This window comes from Pleuronectes platessa, chromosome 10 (genome assembly GCF_947347685.1).
Source record: "Pleuronectes platessa chromosome 10, fPlePla1.1, whole genome shotgun sequence".
Classification (NCBI taxonomy): domain Eukaryota; kingdom Metazoa; phylum Chordata; class Actinopteri; order Pleuronectiformes; family Pleuronectidae; genus Pleuronectes; species Pleuronectes platessa.
In genome coordinates, this window is record NC_070635.1 from 8313050 (window position 1) to 8337113 (window position 24064).

The window sequence follows — 24064 nt, forward strand, 5'->3', positions numbered from 1 at the left end:
GATCGAGCAGCCACCTTAAAAAAAAAAAACTAAAAAACATTTAGCCTCTTTCAGGCAGCTCACAGCAGTGATTGCGGATGAGGGTCTTTAAAGATTCCTATAGATGTGACCCAAGTTTTTAAGCCTGACTTGTGTTCTTAAAAAGATGCATCGCCACAAGTCCCGCCATGGCAATCAATAAAATGCAGTATTTGCATGAATAATATCAGCACGACAAAAAGCCCCAGGCAGCATCTAGATTGGGGACTGATGTGGAATATTCTACATGTGCTCTATCCCATCAGTATGCATGAGTGAGAACAAGGTACGAGTTGAACTGGACAGTCCCGGGATGTCGGAGCAGCAGTGGCTAAAGAGGCAGAGGTAAATATCAAACACATTTAACGATGTGGAATAAACAGCATAAGATTATATCAAACAAACAATATAACGCACAGTTCAACATGTGAACCCGTCAGGATTCTGATTATACTGCAATACAACAAAAACAAAAAGATATAAATAACAAAAGTAAAACTACTGCATTAGGGTTACTAATATGATTTAAAACTGCACCAGAATCTAAAGATGCAGGTAGATCAATTCCTCCAGTTTGGGGCTTTTCTTGTTGCATTTTACATTTATCTATTTGAGAGAGCGTGTGCAGAGTTATTATCCCCAACGTGAGCTGCATCGGCTGCCAAACCGACGTAATGAAGAACACAGCAGAGACTTATTAAGTGTGAGTTAGAGTGGCTGCCTAAAGGACTGGTGGCCATTTTGACAGCGATGGCTCTATACAGGAGCACATCGTGCGCCCACCACCGTCTGATTAGGGCCTGAAATGACTGCGTCGGCCTGGATGATTCACCCGTCTCAAGAATCTTCCGCGCTGCTTCAAGCCCGAGCTGCCTGACAGCAACTCGTAATTATGTGTGCTACATGTGTGGGTGAGCGCTGCTCTTTGATCTAAGTGGCTTTTAAATTACCATTAGAGATTCTTTAACAGGAGTGTCTTTAGTGGGCGTGTTCATCTTTTTTGTCTGCCAGATTTGCATTGATGCACAGACAAGTGGCAGAGGAAGATTCCTGTGTTGAAAACCGGACAGTCTCCTTAACTGCCCACTTCCCTCTTTCCTTGTTCGTAGAATAATTTCTCTCTCGTCCATTTAGGCACTGCACTGCCTACATTGGTCTGACTTTCATTTATTCTTTCTTTCTTTCTTCCTTCCTTCCTTGGTCTCCTCGTTTTTTTTTTTTTTTAAATCTATCCTTATTCAAGCCCCAATACCGCCAGCATCAGTGCCATTCTGAGCTGCCACTGTAACTAAGCCCTCCCCATCAGCAATTTTGACCCCACGCCCGACATCCTGCTCCTCCTCCTCGATGGGGCCAGCGAAGAGAGAGGCGCCTTCCCCAGAAGAGGCCGACACATCCCTATCAGTCCGTTCCAGCTTTCGGTGCTTGCGAGGCTCGGGGGGGTTGTCCTTCTGGGTGAAGACGGCGCGGATACGCTCCACACAGACGTTTGCCGCCTCTCTCGTCTCCTTGGAGAGCTGCGATAGGCTGAGGAAGCCGTGTGGGAGGTCGTCCACCACACATAGAGTGACGGGCCGGTCCAGGTTCCTCAAACGCTTGGCAAACATCACAGAGTCATCCAGCATGGGGTCTAATGCACACGCCTGAGAGGGGCAGAGGGAGAGGAAGAGGAGTTGAGGGGGAGGGAAGGGGCAACAAATGGTTAAAATCAAATTAGGATTCACTTGAGACGTGTCAAGAATCTTAATGAGGGGATGAAGAAAGGAAGCCAAGCGTCCTACTCTCTTTTGTCCCTGCTGTTTTTACACTCTTGCTGACTCACTCTAGCCACTTTAAAATCAGAACCTCATTTTCATATTAACTCAACCTAATCCATCTCCCCCATCACACTCCATCTCACTGACACAATGTGTGCAGTCAGTAGTCCTTAGTGCTCTGTCTGTATCTCTAAACATCTTGAAGTGGCCTCGTTTTGCCTCTCAAACACCTTCTCCTCCTCATCGTGATTAACAGTCCTGATCTTGCTCTACTCATGTATCGTATCTGCAAAGTTTAAAACCTGTTTTAGTGACCAAAGAAAACAAACAATCAGCCTTCTCACTGAAGAATGAACGAGTTGCAGGGACCAAAAAGCTTGTTGCTGCCCTGACTGACAGCTTACGTAACACTCAAGTTCAGTGATGTACCCTATGCTAGTGTATTGTCATATTTAACGGGATGAATAACCTGTTTCTCTACATTATTCCAATGGAATTTCTTCTTACCACGATATGTACAGGTGGCAGGCCTGTCAACATGCTATCAGGGGCCAGAAGAGGTGAGCAGTAAGGATCCTTGACCACCGGAGAACTATTCAACTTCATCTCAGCCAGCTGCTCTGAACGCAGAGGTTCGAACCCCAGGGGGAACTCCCTGGGGTACCCCAGCTCTGATCCCTCATCTCCAGCAGGTGGTGGTATGGCCACTGAAGACAGGTCAGTGGACATGGAGGGATCCAGATCCTTGCAGAGGAAGAAATTCACCTCTTCTGGCTACATGACAGAGGGAATGAGGAATTAATCAAGTGGAGGTGGACAGCACTGAGTGGTCAAGGTAGAATGTAAAATCACGGAAATAAGAAATGAGAGGAAATAAGGCATAAAATATTTGACAGGCAAACTTGGTTATATATATATATATATATATATATATATATATATATATATATACACACACACACTCGCAACACTTTGTCCTTGTGAAAATCGAATAACCTTGGCTCAGCGCCTGAGAGTCTTGGCTGAACAATCCCCATTTCAAGGAGGAAAAGCATATTTAAAATCTTACGTCACCCCTGCTTGCTATTTATCGCAAGCCAGCCACTAATCTAGTCTGCCTGTATAAAAATACATGCAAGGATAATCTGCAATGCCCTGCCAGTACCTGCACAAGCTAAACCTGCAGGGTAAAAAGCATTGTTCGACACAGGGCCAAAAATATGTCTCTGCTGACAAAATATCTGACTCTTTAATAGTGTTTGTTAAATCATTTTAAGGCAAGATGTATGAAAGCAGAGATAAACTGATTATAGATAAGAGGCTGGTGTGAGTTTTCATGAGCATCATCATCAAATTCCAGATCAAGATCATTTTAATCACAGGTTAAATTCTGACTAACAACTCAGTCTTCCTTTAAGTTAGCAAATAAACTTCCTCTGGATAAGAGCATCAACTGAGAGCAAGCTAATCTCACTGTAAACATGCTTAACCCAAACGTACCTTGCGCTCAGACAGCAGTGGTGCGCTGTGCAAAGTGGAGCTGCTGTGAGATCCCAAGTCCTGGCATGTCTGGCTCTTCACAGATAATTTCCTGGTGAGGATCTCTGAGGGTCCGGAGGCCACAGGGGGGTCGGCGTGAGGGGAAGAGATGGACGCCTCTGAAATGCTCTTCCTCACTGCATCTGTGACACAGAGAGAGGGAAGAGAGAGGGAGGGTTAAGTGTCTGAGAGAAAAAGACAACGAGAATGTTAAGAAAAAAAATGAACAACAGCCTTCTAAATTATAAAATGTATGAAGGATTGAGAGGTCACTCTAATTCACTCGGGGCCAAGAGCAGCTGGAGGACACGGCAAATTAAATACACAGCAGTACACAATCTCTTTTACTTATTCTAGTGTTTCCACTTATAGTATGTCCTCTGGTTGACAGCCAACAGTTAAAAGCCTAAAATGCAAATTGTAATACATCAGGAAGAAGAGCAGAGAAGTGGGTGGAGGAACTTCAAATAATGCTGTCATGGTGATATCATCCGCCCGCCCTGAGCCTTCAAACCACAGCTGTAAGAGTCGTCATGGCTGGTGTCCTCACAAAGGGCTTCCAATCTCCCATCCCTTTAATAATGAACCATCTCAGCACCCTGATGGCCGTTTAATAATGTACACCCACCAATGACATTCTCATTAGTTTGGGACTCGCAGCTGTGGGGGTGTCACCTGGCAAAGCGGACACCAGGGAAATTACAATCTGCAACCAGATTTAAGGTGCCGACAGTTAACAATTACTGTCAAAGCCCTGCTGCTCCAAACAGGTGAATTGATATGAATGGAACAGCCGGAGCGTTATGCAACTCGCTGGGATAAAGTGATAAATGTTGAGCTGAACACGGAACAAAGGGGATCCATTTCAATGGCCTCCTCCATATGGGGTTTATATGAAGTTTGGAGGGAGTTGAAGTTGTTGAAGTGATATTTAAATAAATGAACACAATGAAAACTGGAGCTCAACAGATGTATCGCTAGAGCGATAAATATCTGCTGATATGAGGCTTGAACAGACATAACCAATGCAGAAAAGATGAGTATTATATTCCCGTTTCCTGTTAAAAATATGTTTTACTTGATTCAAGTTCTATATGTTTTGTTGTATTTATTTTTAATCATTTATTACAAAGTGTATGTACTGTTAAATATCAACCATTAGTTACAGTTACTTGTCATAAGAGTAATTAGGAATAATTGTCTATTTTTATATGCATCAAATCTTTATAATCTTTTACCCCCTAATATTGGAATCGCCCCCTTAAATTCATATTGGTAGAGCTCTATTGAAAACATTGGCAGGCCCACACTTCCCCTCACCGAGATCTGATCCGTCTCTAGATATGATCAATGACATAAGCAGATAGCATCTATAGACAACTTGAACACAATTGCTGTCTGGCAAAACACACAGATACCACCCACACCTCATTTAAAAGGTCCTGGCTGACTGCATATGAAAGCACAAAAACATCCATGCACAGAGGGTGGTTTACCAGTGGCTCCTGGTGGCGCCTCTGCAACTGTGCTGGGAGGAGCTGGGGCTCTGTTGTGATCCAGCAGAGAGTGGATCCAGTTGGAGGCCCCCTGTCGGAAATCTCGCAGCATCAGTGCCGTGTCCCTCCTCACCAGGCTCAGTGTGCTCACTTTCTCTACCTGCTTCTCAGTCTCTGGCTCGTCGCCTGGAGGAGGAGAGAGAGAGATGTGCAACAGAGATGTGAAAGCAATAATCAGAAAAGTATAATAGCAGTGTAAAGATAACGGTGTGTGTGTGGGTGTGTGTGTGTGTGGGGGGGGGGGGGGGGGGGGGTCTCCTGTGTGTTAAAAGGAGACTCAGGAAAGACGATATCTCTGTGTCAGAATTTTGAAGAGTTGCCATATTCCTGTTGTCCTCTTAAGTTCTCCTTTATGAGACAAAGTTAGTCAAGTGACTCGCAACAGTTTCTTCTGCCTATTACACGCATCAACGGCAGCAACAAGAAAAACAAACAATAGAACAATAAATTGCTGAATTGTTATTGTTGGGGAAGGTTTGTCAGACAAAATAATTTTATTGTCCTGAAAGCTCGATATGTCATATATACAACTTTTTGACTAAATATGTTTTATACTATATAAATTATTGATTACAAAATGAGTGAAACAGTATGATTGAATAGGTCAGAGTAGTTTTATGTTTAATACTTGTTTAGCTCTGCACTCTTATTAACTCAATTAATGGACAATGGAGAACTGAACTTCTTACTCCATCTTAATTATTCCAATAGCTTTACTGATTTTGGTCATTTATTGAGTAAAAGTATTGAGATAACGACTTTTACATCTCTACAAATTTAATATATATATATATATATATATATATATATATATATTTTAGCAAAGGTATTACTAATTATTAATGCTACACAAATATTTAGCATAGTTATTAACAAGCCAACAATTAGTCTGAATCATCATGCTCGGAGCATCTTCGATGCAGCAGAGACAAGCATAAGTGCTGAGAAGTAAGAAAATGGAGGAAAACCTAAAACTGAATTCCCAACTTCATTAGACAAAAAAGAAACCTGGCTTGTTTTTTCTTTTGTTTTTAAACACACACAAACACACACACACATTCCTACCTGCGTAGGCACTGAGACACCTGGAGAGCACACTGAGCGGAAGCAGGGGATCCATCAGTGAAAGCAGACGGGAGGGAGATGCGTAGGCAGTCAGCAGGGTAGCTGGGTAGGCTGCCATGATGCCATCTGGCATTCGAACACCAAAGGCAGCCGCTCGCATCGACATAGTCAGACACAAATTGCCTCCTGCACTATCCCCAGCCAGACACACTTTCTCTCCAGTCCATCCTGCAGAGATAAAAACGGGAAGCTGAGTAAAGAGGTGAAGAGAAAAACTGAAGGAAACAAAAGGGAATTCAGGAGAACATTTTTTTATATTGAGCATGAAATTTATGTGAAATCCATTAAGGTGCAAAACAACTGACAAGTATCAAAAAGCAGGATCTCTTTTCTGCACCGTAACACAGATGAATATGTGGCTGCTGCTGAGGGGGTGTTGTCTCACTGATTGCCTCATGACTGCGATATTGTTGTACTACAACATTAACATATTGCACTACAGCCACTGTTAATATGACACAGTGTGCTTCAGCGATCGGATTTTGCCGAAACCGACCAGATGTCTTTAGTGTCCTTCCTGAATATTGAGCATCGCAGCAATTTGTACCAGACTGCAGAGCAACGGGCACATTCAGAGCAAGACATCGCGCTGAAGCATGATTACTTTCAAAGTGAAGAATGATTAAGGGAATTGGACACTGGAATAGGTTTGCTTTTTTACTCCTCTGTTGTGCCTAATAAACAACTTGACTTTCTTTCATGTGCCCAATGCAGGGGTATTCAATTAAAATTCAAAGTCCACTTAGCTAAAATGTTCTAAAGTAAAGGTTCAATCTTAAGGGACTGCGAGGATTACAAATATCCCTGTGCTCTAATAGTAAATAAAAGTAATGTTAAATTATTAAATTGAAATTTAAGATTATCTTTTGTTAACTACAGCACATATCACGTGGGAGGATTTATGAAAAATGCATGTGGTCTGTGTGCCAGGACCCTAGACAAGGCAAGAAATAGAAACTGATAAAATAGAAACACTTCATTCTCAATTATTCATCTGCTATAGGTCTAAGTTTGTTTATGAATGTGTCTGAGTCGAGATCTGAAACGCAATCTGTACATCAGTGCCCTTCGACCTTTTGTACAGTATTTCCTATGCATATACATTTCGTATGACTATAACAAGTAAACAGTGAGTGTTATTGGGAGATAAAAGCCAGCATATGAACAATGTATAAACAAGGCTGTGAGATGTGTCCGTACCCAGTAGGTGGTGGTTTTTCAGAGCCCAGCAGTAGGAATAGAAGCATTCCTCCAAGGCCCTCGGGAAGGGGGCCTCAGGGGCCAGGGAGTAGTCAATTGACAAGATGGGTACACCAAGGTCCTGGGACCAACTCTTCAGATAGGGCTGCACAAGACAAGAGGAGGGGGCATTTATCACATTATGTTGTTAAGTTTATGAGAAACAAAAAGCAGCCACAATAAACCACAGAGACAGGGAGACCAAGAGAAAGTGTGGTGGTACAGATAAGAAGAATAAAAAGATATGAAGATTATATGTCCCTCTGATGTCATCTGTTTGCTTTCTAGTTTATCGTCTAGATAAAAGGGAAAATCAGGACTGAGCTCACAGTCACCTCTGTTTCACTTCTCCTCATTTGGTGGTTAACAAAGGTGTAAGAGTAAAAATGTAAAAGACATTACATTACATTACATTTCATTTAGCTGACGCTTTTATCCAAAGCGACTTACAATAGACAGACAAGGGGATAGTGTGGATTAACAGAGATAGTCAACAGGTGAACAAAAGTGTTCACCGTCAGAATACTGAGTGTGTGTCTTTTTGTTGCTACAGTCCGATTAGGTTTGTACTTTTATTACACCAAACTGAGGCGAATTCTTTGCATCACAACTGCATCGCTGTGACCTTGAAATCTGAGAAAGGCATCAAAACTTATATCAAAATGTTCCTCCGGCAAAAAATCCATCTCTCCTCCTCTGTCCCCATTACCTCTTTTTGACAGGTTATGACAAGGCTGACAGTGGAAGCGACAGCTCTCCATTCACAATGCGAGGAAAAGCACAGTGCAAGTTTGTGCATGATGCATCACCGACCAGTGATTCGTTACAAAAAATAAAAAAACAAAACAACAGCTTCAGCAGTCAGCTGTGCTGTCTTAAAGCACCACCTGTCAAAATAAATCTTATAGTGAGACTTGCTGACAAGCCAGTGTGTGCATACAGTTCAAGCACTGTTAAGGTCACGAAGTGTGTGTTTGTGCAAATCAGTAAAGGTTCTACTTAGGTGTGTGTGTGTTGTGTGGGTGTGAACAACAGCCATTGTTGCAGAGTGTCAACATGCGAGTACATGGGCAGGCCAGACAGTTTATTGTCAGTCTACATAAAAATAGCAAAGCACTCATAACAAATGGCCCACCGGGCAGACAAGGGGTACGTGTGTGTGTGTGTGTGTGTGTGTGTGTGTGTGTGTGTGTGTGTGTGTGTGTGTGTGTGTGTGTGTGTGTGTGTTGGGCTGGGACCAAGGCTGCTTAATTTTGTATGACTTAGGAAACTCTTCTTATACACACTTGCATCCGATTCACCAGCTAAAGCACACACACAATTTAAAAGGGTTGTGGATCTGTTCTCGAAGCAGGAATTAATGGGAGCTGCAGTCACACTCATTCTAAGTTAGTCGGGAAGAGCAGTTAATCAGTAAGCTTTTACCTCCTCTGTCCAAACACTTTGTGTGTGTGTGTATGTGCGTTTGTGTGGTCCGTGCACACACTGCTAAATTCAGAGATGCCAGGACATTAATTCCTGAGATCTCAGTATTATTCGGCAGCCAGAGAATACAAAAGGCTCCTGGAGCTGAAGTCAAACCCTCCATCTCGCCCAGAGGACAGGAGAGATAGGATCAGGGAAGGGATAAGGGATATGAGAAGTACAGGAGACAACATTGGCCTCTGCCCTCCGAGAAACTTTCTCTTTGTCTGTCCTCTCTTCCTTGGCCTTGCCTGAGGGATTAAGCGAGCAGAAGGCACCCAGTAAAACCAGGAGGCAGGAAAGTACTTGTCGCCCAAATAAGACAGGAAGAGGATGTGGAAAAGAACACTGAGAGAACAAAGGGGATTATGAGAGAGTTAGAAAGAGTGAGACTGAGGATGTAACAAAAAAAGGAGAGCCTAGAAGAAGAAGGGAAGGGGATAGTCTGACAAGTTTTGCATTAGTGCCCAGGATAATCTTTCTCTGTAGGGTTGTACAGGTCTCCGTTAATTCAACATGACAGCCCCGCTCGCCCCCTTCTCTGATTGCTCCCTCACATCCTCTGGTTGCTATGCAGCCACAGATCAAGGATGCCCATGTCCTTGATGATTTCACAAGAGGCCTGTCTTGAAGTGGCTATAAGTAGCCGGGAGACACATAAAGATTGCACATAGCCAAATCAGTGTGAGTAAATAGGTGCGGCCTCAAAATAGACAGGTTGATCACTTCCAGAGCCCACTACTTTATAGTCATCGATGTAAACTATTGATTAAAGTGGTTTACAAGACAGCTTTGTTTTACAAAGTAATTACAGGGAAGTGTTCAATCACAGTGATCTAGAAATTAGACCACGGGCATGGGTTTCGCTGTTTAGAAAGGAAAAAGAGGAGTGAGGATAAAGTGAGTGACAGGAAGCAACAATTCATGTGAAAGAGAAGATCCAACTTTTTGTGCAATTCACCGGCGAAAAGGGCGAGGAAGGAGGTCAAAGTGTGTGTATTCATTTTTCAGGGATTAATTACAATATAATTAGATTAAGGGCTCATTACGTATCACACTATTGACAGAGGAGGAGACCCTGCTCCTCCGCTGCTAACTAAAGTCTGTCTCCTCATCACTTTAATGAGCTGAGGTGAAATTACAATTTCCCTGAGACAGTCAGAATGAGAAGTATGGAAGGGATGAGGTGGGTAAATGGATGGTGGCTGTGGAGATCCTGATTTAAATTTACACAGGTGTATTATGGAAAGGTTGCAGTGATGTGGCTACGAGGTTTCCAATGATACATTATACCTCTGTTTTCACCATTTTTACCAAATATTCCATCATAAATATCACAAATTAGTCAAATACTGTTGCAATTTCCTGGATTTGTAGTCAGAGTTTAAGAAACTCCAAAAGAAACTGAGCTAGATCCAGTTGAAGATCTCCAATTCACCTCATGGGACTTGGATGTCTGGGCCACAAAGCCTCCCCCATGGAAGTGGATTAGCAAGCAAGGAGAAGGGGGGAGTCGCTTTGCCTTCAACCCCAGCGACAGAGAGATGGAGCCTCCCTCAGAGCGTGAGAGAGCTAGCAGGGCTTCACTGTCCTGGAAAGAGTGAGAAAGAAAGGAATTATTTCAAAAGATGAACTTAAAGACAAACAATCATGGCCTATCGTTTGGATCAATATTTAAAGAAACATCACACGATGACATATCGTGACATTTGCCTCGTTCTGAGGTACCGTCTGCAAACAAAAGCTTTTTTCATTCATAGTATATTTTATTGACAGGGGTCCTGTGGGAGAGTGATTAAAAGGCTGTTCTGCAGCAGCTTGCTGTCAGCCCTTCCTGCGCCTGCATGAATGCAAGCTAATTCCCATTCATTAACAGAAACAAGGAGGGAGGGAGGCTGTGGCTAAGAGGGAAGGGATTCTGCTGATGCAAGCTTGTATTTTGCGACATTAAAAAGGACACTGTTGTTTTGCTCGAGCAAGATCAATGGCTGAAAGCGTTTGCTGATAACACGTCTGGTTAAGCACCAGTCTACAAGGGAAGGAGAATGAGCTCAGATGGAGAAACGGAGTCTCTCAAGAGAATTAGGGTGGGAGTAGGAAACCTGACACTGATACCTATGAAGGAGGAATTGGGAGAGCGATAATGAAGAGGATTAAATCCATGGGTACACTTTAAAGCTGTCGTTTACTTGAGCAGCTCAGAGAAATACGGGACCTGTGAAAATACTGTTAAATAATTTTAAGAATTTGTTTCACTGGAATAGGCAAGGTCGTTTATAAAGGCCCAGTGGAGTAAATTTGTCACAAACTAGGTCACGCAACAAATACTTCACACTGGCAACAAGGATGTAGTAAGACACGTATGCAGCAAAGAGAAAAACTAGAACAGTTTTGCATTAAGTTTGACAGTGTGAAACTTTATTTATTGTATTTTCTTCTACAACACCGGAGAGTAGACTGAATAATGATTTAATTACCTGTCCTTCACGCAGGTCATAAGAGATGAGCCTCATCTGAACCGGAGCAGTGCCAATGTGCGCAGACGGTGGAGAAATAGTTACAGATGCACTGGGGTTGGCCGCCAAGGGAAGGTCAAAGGGCAGAGGGGGCACAGAGAGCGGCCGGTTCACCTTAACTTGAGTGGATGTCATACTGGCCAAACTCTGTAGGGAGAACGGTGATGGAGAAAAAAGAGAGAGCAAGACGAAGAGATGAAGACAGAGAGAGAAAGACACAGAGGCAGAGAGAGTACAAGTTACAGAGCAAGTCAGGTCACTGGAGAGAAAGAGAAACCAGATGAATAAATCATGAACCCCATTGAATAAATTGAATTTCACTCTATTATAACTAACAGCCTGTAGGCCAAAATGCATAATGATGGAAAGGTACTTCCTACTAGAGGGAAGTCAAATATCCCTGATACCATTTTAAATTAAAAACGGGGCAATGGACGTATCTGTGCACATGGGTTAGCAATTCCAACATGGGTATATTACAGATGTTTTAGGAGTGCATTTGTCTGTATGCGTGTTGAAAGACACATTAACAGTCCACTCACCGATGGGAGTTCAGTCTCAGTAATGTTCCAGAAGCTCTTCCAAAAGTGGACGTCCAGGTTCTGGGTGATGCGTTCAAATTCTGCCCCTCTCAACTCGGGGTCAATGGCGTACTTCCCTGAGGTAAAGAGTGAGCTGGCTGCCACCCCTGGAGGATGGAGGAAGGATGACAAAATGAGGATGGTGTAAAATGTGTACGAGTCACCAGAGACCGGGTGAGACAAGAAAAGAAATGAGAGTAGAGTTCAGAGAAAAGAGCAAGTGTATGATTGAGGAGGTGGTGAAAACGGCAAAGTGGTCTGCAAAGACAGAGACTGCAGCTCAGAACAATGGGTGTGAGAACAGAGAGAAACAGTAGGAGGGAGGGCAGGAATGATGGAAAATTAGAATTGCTAGTACTTTTACAGTAGTTAAAAGGAAGGGAAGGTGAAAGGCTGGAGGAGAAGAAGAAAAGCTGGTCAAAAGACGAGTGTAACAGTGCTAGAACACGCCAAACATCTGAGATGTGGTTACAGTTGAGAACAGACCAACTCGACGGGGTGAATTCGTCGTCACAGCTCTAACATTTTTGCTAGGGGATGTTTCCAATCTACTGTGCAATAGTCATAGTTTGACCAGAGGAACTTTGAGGCATTAAAACCAATTCTACCCTACTTTTAATGCAAGGGGTCAGGGATGGGCACTAAGGAAAATTAAAGGATGTTAACTTTTAGGTAACTCAAGCTTCAAACTGTTAGCTGAAATACAGCTAATGAAGCTTACAGATCACTGTACAAGACTAATGGGGATAACAGGAGCTGTGGAATAAAAGCAGCTTGCTCATATCATCACGTAGCCTCTAAGTTCACTACAGAGAACTATGAAGAAGGGACAGGGGGTTCCAGTACACTCACCATATGGTGCAATACCTCCTGCGTCCACTGTGATGCAGCAGAGAGCACAAAAAATCCATAAGAGATGAACGATTTCTTTTTCAATGTTAAATATTTACGTGTGTGTGTGTCTGTGTATGTGGTGCAAATGTGTATATGATTGAAAATGTTCTTCTTTTTCTGCCCCGGTGCCTAACTGCGCGCCTGTTCAAAGCGTTTTGAAATATAGACGAAACACACCAGCTAGCTTTCAAGATTCCAAAGGATGAAAGAGACTCTACAATCCAAACACACAACATCAAAAAGGTACACAGTCGGGGGCCAAGGAGCAATGTAAGAGAGGAGTGGGGATGGATGAGTACGATGAGTGAATGACAACGAAGTGGCTGGAGGATGAGAGAGTGCAGCTGCAGACAAGATTATGCTGACCTATTCCTGACTGATGGCGCTTGTAGTTCTCTCCAAAGGCCACAAGGCCGATAGCAATGGTCTGGAGACAGGGTCGGATGGATGGAGTAAACTGGTGAAATGGACAGAAAAAAAAACAATGACATACTTTGAATTCTAATCCATCAACCAAATTCCTCTCAATCAACAAGACATATATTGCCTGTAATTGAAACAGCAATCATTCAACGAGAAACAGGTTGAAGATCAATAATAAGAATATCAGATGAATCTTAGACATTATGAATTGATGCAGACAGGTTTCATCATTTATTCCCCTGTAGGCCTCACCTCTGTCCACTGAGGGTTGAGCCTCTCTAGTTAAGATGAATGAAGAACAGAGGCCATGGCTCTAAAGAGGAGCATGTCCTCCGAACTCCTCTTTTACTTACTCCATTTTACTTGCAGGTTTAAGTAGCAGGAGTCTTTTTGAAGCCCTCTATTCTTTTCCTGGCTTTTACAAATTTATACATCTGCCACTACTGCTTAGGGTGAATCACTATTATTCTAATAAGTCAGCTGACCGATGTGTGAGTACTACCTCTAATGTCAACAGGTCACATCACACCCTTTATGGTAGGAAATAAACCTTCTTCTGACTCTTAACCTACAGTGGCTTCTTTTATTTCCATAGGCCTACATTTGCATCACATGAAGCCACTAAGCATCATTCCCCATTCCGCTCCCTTTCTTTATTTCCTCTATGCGACTACCTGTTGCTGTGCCAAACCGCTCATCTCACCTGAAAGCCCAGACATCGGCCATAGAAGCAGCCCTTGTGCATAGAGGCGTACTCGCGGACAAAGCTCTCGCTGAGGCCACTTTCATCCTGGAAAAACAGGTTGCCAAAGCTGTTGTCATGTAGCATGCGCTGAGCCAAGTAGAGCAGGGCACGCAGCTGACATAGGGCGCTGCAGTACGCCTCCATCTCTCCTGCATTGTGCGCTACTCGGAAAAAGATGCTGCGGCGATTGGCTGAGATGTAGCGCCCCTTGTGGATGATGTGGAGGATGCAGCAACGCACCACCTACAAAAGTAAAGAGAACGTCACTTAAAAGAGCTTTGCTGTTGTAAGATGTTTGAGATGCAACATTTTTAAATCAACAATTTCAAAACAAGCTACCATCTCCTTCATTTTAAAATACTGACAAATAAAGCAAAGCCAGTTCAAATAAATAAAAAGCAAATTGAGTTATAAACAAGCCATACAATATTTACAAAATACTATATGTAATATGCATCTTTGACAAATGCATTGTGAACTTCAGGTCATTACTTCTTTTATAAAAATCGATTTATATCATTTACAACTATAATAATGAAAATCTTAGTTCGCTAATTGTGCAATCATTAAAGAGGCATGTCCTGTGGGTCTACTTGCATTATAATTAAGATTAGGGTGGTAAGCTTGAGGGGGGTGGGGGGGGGACACCACGTGCAATAGCACGCAGGAGAGCGAGCATGTGAAAAGTTGGCTGCTCCACTCGGGTGTTACGGATTACACAGAGTAGCACTATGAGGGTGAGAAGGATTAAGAATGTGGAAATCAAGGGGCTAAAAAACAGAGCAGGATTCATTTGCTGCTCTGTGAGACTCATTCAGTGGTGGTGGGCTCCAGCCACTGAAGGTCATGATGTTTCATCAATAGGAGTAGAAGATAAGTACAGTAGGTACAGTAGTGATAGATATTCTGTTGCTGGAGGAATTTATCTAACCTGATTTGCAACATAAAATCAATCTGTGAAATGAATGGATTGACCATGAAACAAAGCGATTTCAAGGCAAAGAGATGCTGGTGGGTAGTTTCTCAGTGTGGGGAGAATATTGATAAGAATGTATTGCGCAATCTGGGCTCATAATTCTCAGGGCTAGACACATCATGACTCATGCACACACAGAGAGCTCAAAACACCGCACTGCCTACCTTGACCAGCGAACGATAGCCGTTAGCAGGTATGTGTGGGTCAAAGTCAAAATGATGGTAAACTAAAGCGAAGCCAGAGATGACCGGCTCCAGACTGCGAGCGTGCTCCTGGATCAAGTTCATCGTATCCACCAGCCGCCGCGCCGCATCGCCCTGCGCTCCCTTGGCTCCTCCCGAGAAGAAAGTGGCATTTTCTTCGCACACGCTGTACAGGGCCACGAACACTGCCTTGGTGTCCATCACTAGGAGCCGTGAGGGAACAAAGAGGGTGAAACGGAAAAACACATTAGCTTCATGTGAATGGGATGCATTTACATAATACATTCATTAATACGATTAGTAAGTATTCCATTAGAGAAACACTTTTCACCAGGGCGAATGATAGCTGACAGAGAGGCACAATCCAAACACCCCGCTGCTTATCATGCTCCTAATTACACCACCCTTCTCGCCCCCAGTGTAAGCATTCGTCAAATCGAAGACACTTTATCATGCTGCACTTCATAGAACTGGATTGTCAGAATGGTATCCGGTTCTGCAGACAATGAGAGAAGCGGCCTGATTTCTATTCAGCATCACACCCGTAACTGTAATGAGCATGTAGACACTGTAGAGAAAGGGATATCAATGGTTACGGCCAACAATGTTCTCCTATTAACTAATCCCCCATAGCCTGGCATATGAAAGCTCACTGGCTGAAACGTGTTAAGCAAGCCTTGAAATTAAATGATGTAAATCCAAGCTAAGCAGCAAGACTCCACAGAGATCTAGGCAGACATGCATGGAACACGAGGAGAAAGGCAGGGCCCTTTGCTAACGTCATGCTGCTGGGAACAAACGCAGATTAGTCATGCACTGACAAAAACACATATTCACACTCACATAAGAGTCCCGAAGGGAGGTATACAACTGACAACACACAGCTGAGTGTGTTTATCGAGTGTGCTCATATCTCTGCCCTAACATAGCATAACAATGATCCAGCACCATGTCCCTGCTGGATTCCCACCGGTGGACCGAGCTCATCTGTCGAGTCACCTGAGACCTCATTTTCCACAACACCTCCCTCTAGGGAACTGGCTGGTGCTATATGTACAGGGTTACTGGCACAGTGAGACACAGAGGGCAGAGGCGAAGGGACAACAGACACACAGAGACAAAAACAAAGTGGCAGAGGACTACAGTGTCTCCCAACTAGACTTTAACCTTAGTGAAAGAAACCAGACATTTAACGTTTGGTTCTTTCCACCAAGCTTCATGGTAATCTGTTATAGATTTTTGTTTTTGTGTAATCCTGTGTCTGTAATTAACAAACAGGCCGAAAAACAACGTAATCTCTTGCCTGGAATACTTAAACCTCTCATAAGAATCAGTTAACAAGTTTTGCTATAATTGTTATTATTGTTTCGTGGCAAGACCAATTTAGAATGACACTAAAAGAAAGACTCTGCTATTATGTGATGAAAAGCAAAATTACATAAGCCCTCCTTGGAATTTGCTCACATCCGTCCTCAAACTTTTGTTCATAAAACTTCATCTCAGGCTACAGCAACAAGGGAATATGGGGGCAAGGCAATTATTTTATACATCCCTAAAGCAACATCTCAAAATGTGGTGCTGACGTTGCCAATGCATACTGCAAAGAGAATAGATTCTTCCCAAGTGAAATATTGTTCTGAGGGTTAAAGAAATAATGGAGCCCTAATCGCACAATTATTCTGCTATAGCCTGCCATTCAGGAAGAGTAATAGGAGAAGCAATTTCAGTTTGCTGGGAGGAATCACAAGCCCGACATCTGAGAGGAGACATTTATCAGCCAGATGACTTCACTCACACACACACAAAAAATGTCATCACATATATCCTCACTATTATTTATGCCTTAAACCAGTCCTCATGGAGATAGAAGTATAGACACAACACAGAAAGAAAAGTGAGGGAGAGGATAGAGAGAATAAAAAAAATCTCTTTAGTCATTGCTCATTTTCTAATTTTTCTGTTTTGTATTCTCTCTCACTCCTTCGCTTTCAGGCACAATTTTTCATTAAGGAAGCAAATTTGTCTCAATCTAAAAACTTAGCTGAATCTGTCACTGTAGTTTCCTGGAGAATAAACTCCACACAGGCACTTTGGCACTACTCCTGCCTGTGATTACGCAAACAAATAATTTTGAACACAACTACATCAGTTCTGATAAAAGCATCAGTAAAGCAGCCGATATGGTTGGAAATACCGAGACGGGCATCAGCTTTAAAAAGTCTTTAAAATCATATTAGTTTCACATATCGCTTATTTTACATATACACTTATTTAGGTTTCTGTGTTTATTTCTTTCACAGGCGAAATTGTTATATCCACACACTGAAACTTTTGTGTGTATGTTACGTGTGTGTGAGATGTTGTCAATGTCCTATTGAATTTAGGGGGCATTCCTTGGCCCTGTGGAGACAGACTGAATCTGTGCAGCTAATCGAGCACACTACATAAAGCAGCAGTACACAGTGTGGCGAGCAGCCACAGTCTAATTTGTCCTGTCACAGTTACATTATGAGCCAAAATGTTTTTACACTTGAGGAGACATTTACAGTATCAGTGTCTATCCAAATGCCATTAAGTTCATGCAGCAGCTTGGGGCAAAGTGTTCCATCAGTTCAACTATGTGAAAGGAATATCAGATATAAGAATGTCTCATGACTTCAAGGAAAAGTCAGCAGTAAAACATACTTTGCATTCAGCCTCTTCAAATCATATTAGGGTTGTAATATACAAATAGCCTCTCTCTCTCACATACGTGATCTATCTTAGAGAAACTTCCATCGGACAAATTAAGCTGTGCAGGATTGGGAAAAATAATGTTTATCTGTTTGATTGGATGGATGTTAGCAAGGTGTCTACAGCTATAAATTAAATCTATAAGCACACCAGACAATTCGTCATTAAAAAGAAAAAGTTAATTATATACAACTACAGCTGTCATACACTAGATACACAGCATGTACAATATGCATAGATGATTTAGATTAAAAAAATCCACAGTAAAATATGACTTAACTCCACCATAGTGGGTAGCTCTGACAATTTAAGATCCTTCTCTAGATTACTTCAGGAAGAAGGGGCATCATATTTAAAAGCTTTTCTTGCCTGGTTAGATCTCACACTGGGGACCAACATTTGTAGTATATCAGGTTTAACAGAGTCTTAAGGAAGGCTGAGGTGCAGCAGGGGTGAAGGATCAGGGAGAAAGAAAATATCATACAGATCAATGAAGAAAACATAAAGCAAAGAAAACAAAGCTGGGATAGTTGCTGCATCTCAGACTGAGTCATAGAACCAGGGGATTTCACACATAATGTAATTGTTCTGAGCTGGACAACTAATGAAGCAGATATTTAATGTGACTCATCACATCTGCATAAATCTGGAAACACCTCAAGACACATGCAAGTAAAATCTAATATTCATCTGTTTGCTTAAAAACGATCACACCGGTGTGGCCTCAGGGGCCACAGTGGTCGAGCAGTTACACAAATGCCCTGCTGCAGGACCAGCTATAGCAGTCAAATCAGATTGGGCGAGGAGCCAGAATTAAAATTACATTGCTTAATTAGAGCAGGGGGAACAACTCTCTGAGCCCAGCAAGCCAATAGAAGTTATGTTGCCAGAGTAGGCAAGGTGGGAACTTTATGAACTCACAGATCAGCGGAAGCTGGTCTGAAACTTGTTTAATGACAATGAAGCCTACACTCACACATTACACTCATTTCCATCTGCAGGGAGCGAATCATATGCAAATATAATGCAAATGAAACACCGTTGTGTGAACCAGTACATCCTCAGAGCTTAAACATGTAAGAGTTCCCCTTTGTCTGACGTGAGAAAACAGATCAGCCTCAAACAGAGAAACATTAACGCTGCCACTGCATCTAAAGCAGAACATGCTAATAAACCACTATCGGAGTCACTGAAAGCAAAATGCAAGTCACATACTTATTTCTCACCCACACCTTTTCTGCATCAGCTAATGTTGTTCATATCCAAAGGCAAACGACATACATATACTGTAGGTGCATTAAGATTCACTGTTTTAACGGGAAGGGTCATTTTTGAATATCATTTTCATTGGGGGAACAAGTGTGTGACGCATTTTATTTTTACAAATCAATTGCAGCTCCTCCAATTTGGATATTGCATTTAAATAATATTTTGATCTATGTTTGCCTGTTTGTGTCCCCAATTGTTCTTTAAAAGATAAAGAAATATGTTTTTTGCCTCATTGTACATTTGTCTACATCTGTAACAAGTTTCTGCATCATCCCTTCCTGCTTTTGAGGAAAAAAGTGGTCACTGTGAGCCCACTGCAACTATTAAGCTGCACCTGGTCTCTCCACATTAAAGATGGATGAGAAAGGGTATTAATAAGTCATGTACAACAACCAACACCAGCGACAGCACAGACATAACGGCTCCTGCGGGGCCCACAAACTGGGTGAATTAAGCGTTTGAATCAAACTTCCTTCAGGCTGCTTCTGGCATATAGCATGCAATTGATGGTATATATACTTACTACTGAAAAGCTATCAGAGAGAGAAAAAAAAAAAGGAAAAGTGTTTTACCAGCTTCTGAGTTCAAGTCTCTGTCCGTGTCTGTCTCCTCTCTTCCACGTAAACAATGAGAGCATGGAGAAAAAGAGACAAAATGAGAGAAAGGGCGGGAGGGATGACAGAGATAATCTTTTTCCAATTGGTTTTGTTCTCCCCCTCGCTGTCCGTACGATGTAGCTCTTCCCCTCTGTCTGTCAGCCTCTGTGTGTCAACCTTGCCATAACCGATTCTACTCAGAGGTAATGTGTCTTTCCTCTCCCTCTCATCCCTCCCATGCGTCTTTTAAGAGCACTGCGAGGCCAACGACAACCCGAGCCGGGTTGACTTTCTCCCTGTGACCATGTGCTATTTCGCTATTGGCTGTTCAGCCAGCAACTCCCTGTGACTTTCGCCCTTATGGGCAGACTACAGCAGACATTGACAGAGACATAAACATGAGATTATGAGATGATAACAGGGTCACCACTGTAGGGGTTTCCCTTCCAACGCTCAAATGTACATTTGATTTTCACACATAATAGCAATCAGGTCATCGTCATCATCATTCATTATCAATCAATTTAATGATTAAAAGCTGAAAAACAAAAAGAACATATCTGCGTAAAACACATAGAAGACACAGAGGAACATGTCAAGAGAGTTTGTGGTGATAAGAGATTACGACGGTGTCAGGGTGCTGTAAACATGATCACCTGATCTCCGTAGCAGAGTTAATATGTCACTTCCTGCCTCTGTCTGCTGGACCCAGCTGCTCCACCTCTCACCTAAATAATATGGAGGATTTGTTGCTGTCGTTACGTGTCTGTGCAGAGAACCTCCGGCTGTGTTGTGCATGTGTTAGAGGCAAACTCCGGGTGAACTCCGTAGCCAATTCTCCGCACTTTACCCGTAGGTCTGAAAATGGCTTAATTAGTGCCTTAGTTGGACTTTTTTGTGTTTAACTGAATTGATGTAAAACCTCCTTTTGTTCGTTAATGCAGCAGAAATGTATTTTGTGTGCCAACTATTGAGAAATACCAATTTTTGGCAATGACTGTAGAACATGGACAACATGTTCTTACCCAAAATAGAGCAAAATTTGCCCTTGGTTCAGACTTGGCTGATATCACAGATATCCCCATTACTCGAGGAACAACAGCATTCACAAAAATAGTAGGTTACCAAGACAGACCTAGGAGACACAATGAGTCACACCCCTATGGCCCTGATTAAACATTGGGTTGTTTCTTTGGTTTAGTTTTGTTGTTATTAACAAACCAAAAAGGTTTTATTATACCGCTTGTTGCCATTTTTAAGAAAGTTCGGTTTTTGGTTTGGATGCCACTTCAAGTCATGATGTCTCAAACACATCTCACAAAGATTTTTGTATTTTTAACAATATAAAACAATATGAGAAGCTTTTTTCTGTGTCCTACATCAAGGAAGATATCTCCAGTTAAAGTCAAAGTCCCACATAAAGTTCAAACTTCGTCAGCCCATATCTTCCTTAATTAGGATCCAAACCACAAACTAACACACCCAAGCCTATAAGTGTCATAAAGAGTCACCCTGTAGCTTTTATTCCACAAAAGAGATCTTGACAAGTCACGACAGGAAAGGCACAGGCTCTCTGTCACGGCTATTGATCGGAGCTCCAATCAATGGTTATCATTATCAGTAACACCTCTGCTTTTTCTGCAATGACAGAACAAAAGGTCAGCTGTGACAGTGTTTTCTCGTCTCTAACCAAAGCAGTGCAGCCTTTAGGCTCCTGAAAGGTTAAAATAGTTAATCCAAACCCTACAGATGACTAACTGTTTTTACTTTGCCAGATATCTGATACTCAACAAATGCCATGTCTATAGGAAGCAGGCTTTATTAGCAAATAGTGAGCAGTGGGCAGCGCACGAGAGAGAGGAAGTGGCAGCAGCAGGGGCTCTGTCATGTTTTGGTTTGGAGGCTTTGACCCTTCTCCCAGTCCGAACACAACAAGGCCAACCTGAACAACAGGAAACCAGCAACAATGGGCCTCCGCTCTCTCATCGCCAGGACCCTTAAGGCTTCCCTTCAGTTTTAAAATGCCACATGTTTAATGGAAAATAAATTTGAAGTCTTGTTTCTGACTCTAACCGAGCATGTAAGGAACATCACACAACCACTGGGATTACATTTTATATATATATGCCAATCTCATTATACAGGCCTAAGGCTATTATAAACACACCATTCAAAAATAGGAAGATAAAAATACTTTAATTAGTGCAGCAAAAACACAATGTATGCTATGTTGTTAGTGTTCGTACAAAGCTAAAGGAAGCCTTTTAGAAGAAGTGATCCTTTGGGACTGGTTGGATTGTTCCAGATTAAAGTGTGACAGCGGCCTAGTTTACAGGAGAATGGAGCAACAGAGGGAGTTCTGACCGCAGATCCACATAGTGCCTGCAGGCAGCGTCCTGTTAGGTCCGAATCCTTCTTTCACAAAGTGCCGATTTGTCATAACGTACTCCAGCCTTAAGTGGTTGTAAATATTTGCATTGGCAACATGATTTGATTGTTTCTTGAAGACATCTCTCCTCCAAACGGCTTCCTCCGTTCTAACCTATACTAGACACACTAGAACCTCAGATGATTGTTATCTATCTTAAAAGTTGTTCTGTTTAAAATGCAGGATGTCAACTATTGGGTCTTTGGGTTTCCTAGAGTCATGGTGCTGGCTGTTGATGCAATAGACTGTATATATAGATGGATGACATGACGGCTCTTCAAAAGTGAAGCCAAAGTATTTTGATGACTGACAGCCGGGACTGAATCGAATTTGTCATGGTCTTGATACCACGACTCTAACACAACTGCACAGCCTCTAAATCCTTTAATTGGCCGACGATGATATATTTTTGGCTTCATTTCTGGGTAGTGGGAGAAAGTGGAGATGCATCTTCCATCTTTATAATCAGTCTATGGTTAGGGGGGTAGGCGGGTGATGGTTATTGCAGTTGACCACATCCCTGGTTGCTCTAGTTGCGTAGGGTTAGATATCTCTTCCTGCTCAGTGTCAAACAATGACACTGACCTCCAGACTATCTCCCTTCAGCAACAGGAGTCACATGTTTTAAACACATTTAGATATGTTCATACCATCACCACCGGCACTCTCACATGTGCACTAATTCAGCTCAAAGTGTCTCTTGTCTTTTCCCCATCTGTTCTTAGTTATTATACTTTGCACTGTAATTTGTACAGTTTATACCTTATACTGATTGTTGTCTGTTACGTGTGAGTGCACCTGTGGAATAGTGTTGAACTCTGTAATCTCCATACTGAGAATGTAAGTGATCTATTGGAAGATAAAGGCAAAATAGCAATCCATCTACCTACCTATCTATATGTAGATATACACAAAATAAGAAACTATGAATTGACCTATATAATGGCACCAATGACCCCCCCTTCCCAGACAAAAAAATAAACTACAAAACACAAACCCACTCTCTATAGTTGTGAGAACCCTCAATAACCTGAGTCTAAGTCGTTAAAGAGCCCATTGACTTTGTGAGGACCAGTCACAATGTCCTCTGCGTGATGGTTCATCAAAAATTGTCCCCCATGACTATAGAACCTATACGACATGTACACACAAACACACACACACACTGGTTGATCTAGCTGCAGCCCCCCCTCCCTGGTTTCCGTTTCGTACCTGTTCATGTGGCTCCTGTCACTGTCCGCAGCTGAGAGCAGAGACACGGAGCGGGACAAGTCAACACAGAAAACAACACGTGTGTGTGTGTGTAGTTTACATCTTCTACATCAGAGCTGCGCGCGCACACAAACACGTCAGGTCGCGCGCGCACACACACATATATAAACAGTGACCGGCGGATGCTCGTCACTACCGGTGGGGAAAGTGGGAGGGGGGGTGGTGGACTTCTTTCGGGTCTTTTTCTCGGTTCATCTTCGCTTTGATCAACCATGACAACCATGTGACCCAGCATCGGACGCACAGCCAGCGGCTCGAATCCCGCCGCTTGTCTTCTGCTACAGATGCTAACGTAGCTGCTAACGGTTCGAGCTCGGGGGGGGGGGGTGACAGTTTCAAAATGGAGACGTTCAAAGCGACAGAGGCAGAACACGAACCCAACTCACCCACTGGACCCTCCCTGTGTTTGGACGAGCGTCTTCCATTCACCCCCTTCTCCAGCCGGCCCCCGCCGCCCTTCTTGCTCGACGCCATGTTGACCACTAGACAGACGGGGGAGCATGCGTCGCCTCTCAAGTGTCCGCTGGACATACCTGCCTGCTGGGGTTCGCTCGGGCCCCGCCCCACATGGGCACCACAGCCAATGGGCGGCTGCGTAGCGGATTTGCAGCCGATCGCGACGCAGGAAACATCAGCGAGCGCCCGCCCTGTTGCCTCTGGTTCAATCTTAGCTGATCACAGGACTCTCATGTGTTTTTATGGTTTTTATGCAGTTTTAAGGAGAGTTATT

The 24064-nt window shown here is 42.9% G+C and overlaps 1 protein-coding gene across 2 annotated transcripts; it reads right to left on the reverse strand.

Annotated features, from left to right (window-relative positions):
• Positions 1 to 1173: 1173 nt before the first annotated feature.
• On the reverse strand, positions 1174 to 23883 carry lipeb (lipase, hormone-sensitive b). Of its 2 annotated transcripts, XM_053432427.1 has the most exons (14): positions 23721 to 23883; positions 19611 to 19651; positions 14998 to 15239; positions 13816 to 14100; positions 13056 to 13146; positions 11757 to 11902; positions 11176 to 11361; positions 10137 to 10289; positions 7196 to 7340; positions 5936 to 6163; positions 4811 to 4996; positions 3276 to 3457; positions 2283 to 2549; positions 1174 to 1661 (listed from the first exon to the last, which is right to left on the reverse strand). In XM_053432427.1, exons 1-14 carry the CDS (start codon positions 23834 to 23836, stop codon positions 1257 to 1259), a joined length of 2673 nt encoding a protein of 890 aa, XP_053288402.1. In that variant the 5' UTR covers positions 23837 to 23883; the 3' UTR covers positions 1174 to 1256. The 2 variants fall into 2 exon arrangements, with proteins under 2 accessions (XP_053288402.1, XP_053288403.1); XM_053432428.1 differs by lacking the exon at positions 19611 to 19651 and having other exon boundaries at positions 23721 to 23853.
• Between the last annotated feature and the right edge of the window lie 181 nt (positions 23884 to 24064).

Excerpts from the sequence above, each read along its gene's own strand:
- lipeb (XM_053432427.1), bottom strand. The coding sequence starts at position 23,836 with ATGCTCCCCCGTCTGTCTAGTGGTCAACATGGCGTCGAGCAAGAAGGG. Across the intron at positions 15,240-19,610 it reads AGACTTGAACTCAGAAGCTG|TGATGGACACCAAGGCAGTG; the intron begins GTAAAACACTTT and ends CACGGCTCCTAG. Across the intron at positions 11,903-13,055 it reads GCGCCATCAGTCAGGAATAG|GGGTGGCAGCCAGCTCACTC; the intron begins GTCAGCATAATC and ends TCCATCCTCCAG.